The 7,004-nt window shown below is 27.7% G+C and overlaps 1 protein-coding gene across 5 annotated transcripts in view; it reads right to left on the bottom strand.

Annotated features, from left to right (window-relative positions):
- LOC126898811 (inositol polyphosphate 5-phosphatase K-like) overlaps nucleotides 1-5,433 on the bottom strand; it is a 7,565-nt gene extending 2,132 nt beyond the window's left edge. Inside the window, exons 1-9 of one of the 5 annotated variants that reach the window (XM_050673188.1) lie at nucleotides 5,247-5,433; nucleotides 4,884-5,021; nucleotides 4,708-4,821; nucleotides 4,311-4,388; nucleotides 4,082-4,229; nucleotides 3,841-4,013; nucleotides 1,849-2,103; nucleotides 1,621-1,768; nucleotides 1,403-1,549 (exon numbers count right to left, since the gene is read on the bottom strand). In XM_050673188.1, coding sequence (XP_050529145.1) covers nucleotides 1,403-1,549; nucleotides 1,621-1,768; nucleotides 1,849-2,103; nucleotides 3,841-4,013; nucleotides 4,082-4,229; nucleotides 4,311-4,388; nucleotides 4,708-4,821; nucleotides 4,884-4,897 — 1,077 coding nt within the window. In that variant the 5' untranslated portion in view covers nucleotides 4,898-5,021; nucleotides 5,247-5,433. The other 4 variants (XM_050673208.1, XM_050673199.1, XM_050673215.1 and 1 more) reach the window with 4 other exon arrangements.
- Nucleotides 5,434-7,004: the final 1,571 nt, after the last annotated feature.

The raw sequence follows: 7,004 nt of genomic DNA, 5'->3' as shown, positions 1-7,004 counted from the left end.
AAAAAAAAAAAAAAAGCACGATTCGTTATACGGGTGGCGTTTAATGAAATAAAAATGTTAGCACAAAAAGAATAAAGGTAAACCAAAAGTAGCAATACTAAGAATTATTGAACGACGATCACACTCGGATGGTTCTGTCGATAGATGTCAAAAAGATGGGAACTGTGGTGGCGGTTCGGTTGGATTGGCGAACGGACGGACAAGCGGTACAGGTGTCAAGAAGATGACCGACTCGACGTACTATTGCGGTGGGGTATTCCAGAGGTTCTCAAAGTCAAATGAATCACGGACCCCCATCTAATGACCTACAGTTTTAAAGACCTAACCCTGATATGTGCTCGCGGACCCCTGGGGGTCCGCGGACCACACTTTGAGAAACTCTGGTCTACACTAGACTGTCATAACGCATTCACTCCACCCTGCGACACGCTCATCACACATCATACTATTCCTGTATAAATTTATTTTTGGTTATAGTACCCGTACACACGTGCGTGTCATCAATATTATATATATATAAACAAATTTTTATTTTGACTGACCATTATCATCCGCGTACATACGGCTTACGTATATATTTCTACTGCCGTTTATACCTCAGGTATAACGTTAGTCCGACCCGCCCGCCCACAAAACACGACTGTACCTAATGCATGATACGTTTACGTCGTTTTACATGTATATATAATCCAGTATCGTCATTTTTCGTCACTACCTCCACGTTCCGGGAGTGGGTAATTTACGCGCCTGCTGCTTTCCTTGGATGTGGTAGTTATTTCTCAGACACCCTCCCCGGAATCGAACCCTAATTTCCCGTTACCCGTTACAACCATGATATTAATAGTAACTACTATCATAACATGAAACTAAAAAGTGAAAATAAATATAGTTTAAAAAAACTAAAAAAACACGCTTTTAAAGCACATCGAACTAAAAAGTTAAAAATAATTTTTAAACTTATTTTAAAAATTATTTGTATAGTGATTTTAATCATTGTCAGATAGCATTATACTTGATCCAAGTATGTCACATCACCACTGTGCCGCGACCCCCCTGTTCTGGGTTTTTTTTATATCAATAATTTTAGCCTAATAAATTTAGTTCATGTCATGAAATTTTTATAAATAAATTAATTGAAACTATTTTTGTGTTTTATGACATAGAATGTATTACAGAACAATATAATAATTTAATTTTAGTATAAAGTAGCAATGCCAACTCTACGGAAAATACTGTATATCTGAATTTTCATTACTTTTTTTTCCTAGAAAAACAAATTTTCGGCTCTATGTGGGATATTGGTTACGTGCCTCTACTAAGAAAGTGTGTACAATTTTTTTAATTTACCAATTATTTATTTAAAATTATTAGCATAAGAGTAATAAGTATACAATATACATACATTGTAAATACCAATCCAATCATTAACACAAGGAACATATCCTTTAACACGAAGAGTCACTTCATTTTCTGTTTCTAATAGCCATTGTTGAATTTTATAAAATGTAACTCTTTTATTTTTTTCAATACAATTTTCACAACTCATCTGCTTTAAGATTTAATATTTATATTAATTTTACAACAAAAAATTATTATTTATTGAAAATAAAAATAACTTACATAAATACAAGCTTCTCCATAAACTGGTTTATGGTCACTTAATTTTATTGAGTCTATATGCTTATATGACTTCACATATAATCTAGATTCTTTTTTTAACAACAAATTACTTTTATATAATATACGATCGGTCCATGCTGGTCTTCTTCTAAATTAGCATTTAGTATAAGTAGATTTATAAAAAAAAACAATTACTTGTACATCAAATTTAATAATTAAAATAAATACTTGAGATCATAACAGCTACTGCCAACAAGAAAACGATAAGTTGGTGGGAACATAGGCATTGGTTCAAAAAAATCTTTGAATGCTCTACCATTTTTTTTTATATTATGCAGCTCTTCTACTGTCCAAAGTTCTGGTAAAGTATTAGCAGACTGATATGACAATTCTATGAGGTTAATTTTGTGTGAAATAAGTTCAGATGAAAATTCATTGGCTTTTTCTAATCGGAAGTTTAGGTCACCAAACCAAAATACATAACTATATTACAATTATTATAATTATTTAGTTAAACAAAATATATTACTTAACAAAATACTATTATTTGTTTAGAAAAATTGTATTAATTATTTCATAAAAGAAATTTAAAGAATTCTCTTAAAATTTGAGATTCATGCATAGTTATTTAAAACTGTTGGTTGATAAAATGCTAGTCTAATTCACTACATTATTTAAAATTTGGCTGGAATTTACCATACAGCTTTATATGGTTTTAAACAGTCCCTTAATAGCACTAAATTACTCATTAATAAATATTAAAAATAAAAGTATCAGTCTATCCTAGCTCAATTTGTAATGCATTGAGTTATTAAAGTGGTTTGAGAGGATTTGATTGAATTATAGATCTTCCCTAGATTCTATAAATTATCTGCATTTTGTTAAAATGTACTGTAATTAACTGTAATGGTGGTATTACATGATGAATACAGTGGAGAATATTTATTTTCCATTAGGTGTTAATGGGTTAGTTATCTATGATCAATCCTGAGGCAAGTATCAAGGAATTAGAGGAATATCAGAGATAAGGTCAATGAGGTCATATGAACGTGAGATGAAGGCCGTCTGCAATAGCCGATTTGAGAAGAAAGGAACAGACAGGAGAACCATTTTTGAAGATCACAAAGTGCTGGTTGTAATACTGTATTTATCGTAATCCTAAACTAAATTGTAACAATCTACATTATAACTAAATGCAATGAGAGCTTGCAATTGTAAAATTTTTAGTTCAAAGGAAAAAGAAAATGTGAAATAGTGTTATAAACAGAAAATGTTTATAGTTGTTAACAATAAACAATAGTGGCTCTGGGGAAAGCAAAGCAAACGCAGTACTCCCCAGAGACATCGATTCAAAGATAAAAAGAAGGTGTGAGTCAGAGTTATTCTATTTCATGTATTAATTCTGTATTTATATCTAGAGATATTTTTATGTTCCCAATGTGTGTTTTAGAGTCTGTTATTGCAATTTTGACTGCCTTATTCACTTTTTCATTCCCCTCAATTCCACAATGTCCTGGTACCCAGAGTAGAATACTAATTTTATACTTCAAAAGTTTTTTTTTTGAAATTTTATAAATTTTATTGGTAATAGTATTTTTATTGAGGTAAGTGGATATTTTTGATAAAATAATTAGTGAATTTGATGTTATTAGTGTTAAAAAGGTCTTTTTTTCTGCAATTTGTATAGTCAATAGAATAGCAAATGCTTCAGCTTTAGATATACTGCAAGATTTGTGATTTTTACATACAATGGCTAGCCCAGTAAAGTTTTCGGTTTTTGATGGGTTGGTGAAAATTAGAAATGAGTTTGCTGTATTTTTAATTTCTAGGTACAGGTTCCTGGATTAGTTCTTAGTTTTTTTTTTTTATGCTAGGTTAATTCCTTGTTAACAAGTTTCTTTTCCAGAATGAGTGGTTGTAATATTTATCTTTAATATGTTAACCGTGAATTTCTTTGGAATATGTTGTTGAAGTTCACATTGAAGATGTTTTTGTGTGTAAGGTCATTAAGTTGTTGTCCTATTCTAGTAACTTATTAAAATTGAAATTGTAAATTTTTTAAATATTATTAATAGGAGAAATGAAGTTAAAATCCTGTGATGTGTCTTGACCTGTGAAAATGTTCAGGACACATCTATGGTTTAGTTCAAATATCATATAAAAAATAAAATATACTACATAAAATAATACAAATAAAAAGTATCTTAGAATATTACTTACTCATGACTTAAGATTGATTTTTTAGACAAGCCAAAACATTGACTTTCAACAATATTATGGTAATTATTAATTCTATCATTCAAATATTCTTCATGGGGAGCCAAATGACAATTAATGAAACAAAGAGTAGTGTTGTATACTTTAAAACTAAAGCTGACAGCTCCTTTATTTCCCTGAGATATTAATTTGTTTTATACATATATTTATCATTCAAAAAAATAATGGAAATTAAATAATATACCCATAGACCAAAAAGTCCAGTTCTTGTTTCTGATGTTTCCATATGTGAAAGGTAAGGAACATGTTTTCGTCGACAGAACACATTAAGTAATAAGCCTACCATTTTTACAGTTCGAATTTTCACAAAATCAAAAGTACATAATATATCTCTGGAAAAAAAAATATATCTTATGAAAATTGTTAAATAATTTACAAAGGTATTAAATTAAAAAATTATAAATACATTATACCTTATAGCTGTAGTCCATGGATCATCAAATAATGAATCTAGTACTAAGTTTTGTGGTTGAGATTTAACTTCTTGAAATCTGACAAAATTAATCAATTTAACATATTTGGATACAAAATAATAAGTTTGAGTTTTTATTTATTTTGGCACATTTGAATGTTGAATTTAAAAGTAATAATAAATAATGAAAGATATATATTTAATTAAATTTTATATTTTTAACTTATATGATAAATTTATATTACAGCACAATCTATTTTTATTAACCATCATATAAAATACTATCACTGTTTAATAGTGGAATTCTAGAGAGGCCTATCATATACTATATTATATTTATGTAAAATAATATTTTAATGATATCTATCACACATTACATTTTTTCAGAATCTACCTACCCAAATATACAAAAATCGGGAATAGCTTCTTCGTTTTTACTTTCCCATTGCAATAGATTTTTGATCGATTGATTAGGAGATTTTGTGCATACATTATATGTTACAGTATAAAACCTAAAATAAGGAAACATTTATTTTAAATAAAATTGAGTATATAACAAAATAACATTACTCACGTTAATTCTTTCATTTTTCTACACCCATATGAAATTTTAATTAATATCTTTGACTTTCAATAATTTAATACTAATTGAATTCAATTTGTTTGAGTTTAATAGTTAAGATATAATTGTTCAAAAAATGTAACAAAATCTCTAGTATATCAATTAAACCAAAAAAAAAATTATTATTTTTAAAATAAAACCATAAAATCTTATTCAGTGAATATGTATTATACCTTACACTTGAAGTAATATTAAGCATTAGTTTTTGTGATAAAAAATTATAAAATATTAATCATACGAGAGTCTTATAGATTTTTAAAGGTAGGGAGTCATTATGCTAGTCACTTTCTATATTATTGTAATTATATAACTTACAATTACTATTTTGGCAATTACCACCACTATATTTTGTTAAATGAAACAACATTACACTACACATAAGTGATACGATCAAAAATATTAAGCGTCAAATTCCAATTTGAGATTATATATAGTAATAATAATAATTGCTTTATGTAAATAAGATTGACTTAAGTAGGATAATTGTGTATTTTAGTTTGACAGATATATTATCAATATGAATATAATGTTATCATAACAATTGATAGTAATGTGAACTTGACCTAAATATTAAAATCATCCATTCTAGGGTTGTTACGTTTTAAAGACTGCTTGTTTAAAACAACAAAAATGTCAAAATTGACATTGGTCTTATAGGACGTTATAAATTTTAGCTTCAATGCGAAGATGAGAAGGTATTAATTTTATTATGATGTGTTTTAATTTGAATATAATATATAGAATAATTTATAATGAAGTATTTATTGATGAATTAAGTTTGACATGATAATGGGTGCCAACTATAAAACTAAATCATTTTACTTTGTTTTTTATTAATTTCTTGACTATGGCATACTACCAATCTAAAATGTCTGTGAACGCTCATTCTCGACTCTCACTGGAACAATTTTGTTGAACAATGCGTCAAAAGTTCACAAATTGAATCTAGTTGAAGACATTACCCTTAAAAATTGAAAAAAATTCCCTCGTCCCCCTAAATGGGGGAAATTTCCAAAAAAATTACAATTTTGGCATTATTTTTAATTTTAGCTTCGATGCGAAGCTGAGAAGGTATTAATTTTACCATGATGTGTTTATTTTTTTTTTTTTTTGTGTCTGTCACTACTTTTTCTCAGCTCTCACTGGACCGATTTCTTTTAACAATACGTCAAAAGATCACAAATTGTATCTAGTTGAAGACATTACCCTTAAAAATTTAAAAATTTTCCCTCGTTCCCCGCAAATGGGGGAAATATCCAAAAAAATTACAAATTTAAAAATCGACAAATTTTGTCATTTTTTTCACTTTTTTTTCTTAAAACTTCCATAACTTTTTCAAAAATCAACAAATCAACATAATTTTTTTTTAAACTAAAACCTTAGATATTTTCCTTTCATTTGATATAATTTTTTTGAAAATTTAACACTTAACCTGCTCATGGGGGGGGATTTAAAATTGCAACTTTTTTACAAAAACTAACTTTTTCAACTTAATTTTTGAAAATGTTCCGGAAATACTGCGTCCTTTAAACATATATCAAATTAAAGCTTATTTTATGTACTATAAAATGAAAAAAAAAAATTTGTCCCGACACTTTATCTTCTGCATGTAAACGGTTGCCGTAGTTAAAAAAACACTATTTTTGTGTTAAAATTTTCGATTTTCAATTTTTAATTTTCAACTTAAAAATGCTATAACTTTTCGAAAAATGCATGTATCAGCACAATTTTTTTTTTTCTAAATACATTATAAGTACATCTTCCATTTGACATACTTTTTATTAAAATTAGACAATTTCCCCTTATATAGGGGGGGTTCAAACTTTGAAACATTGTATAAAAAATAGAACTTTTTCAACTGAACTTTTGAAAATGTTCCGGAAATACTGCGTCCTTTAAACATATATCAAATTAAAGCTTTTTTTATGTACTATAAAATGAAAAAAAAAAATTTGTCCCGACACCTTATCTTCTATGTGCAAATGGCTGTCGAAATTATAAAAAAAATGTAATATTTGCGATAAAAATCACCTTTTATAACGATGTTTTTTGTACTTAAAACTGCCATAACTT

This window comes from Daktulosphaira vitifoliae, unplaced genomic scaffold (genome assembly GCF_025091365.1).
Source record: "Daktulosphaira vitifoliae isolate Bord-2020 unplaced genomic scaffold, ASM2509136v1 Scaffold_1, whole genome shotgun sequence".
NCBI classification, from domain to species: domain Eukaryota; kingdom Metazoa; phylum Arthropoda; class Insecta; order Hemiptera; family Phylloxeridae; genus Daktulosphaira; species Daktulosphaira vitifoliae.
The sequence above is the reverse complement of the archived record's forward strand: the minus strand, read 5'-3'. Positions and strand labels throughout refer to the sequence as shown.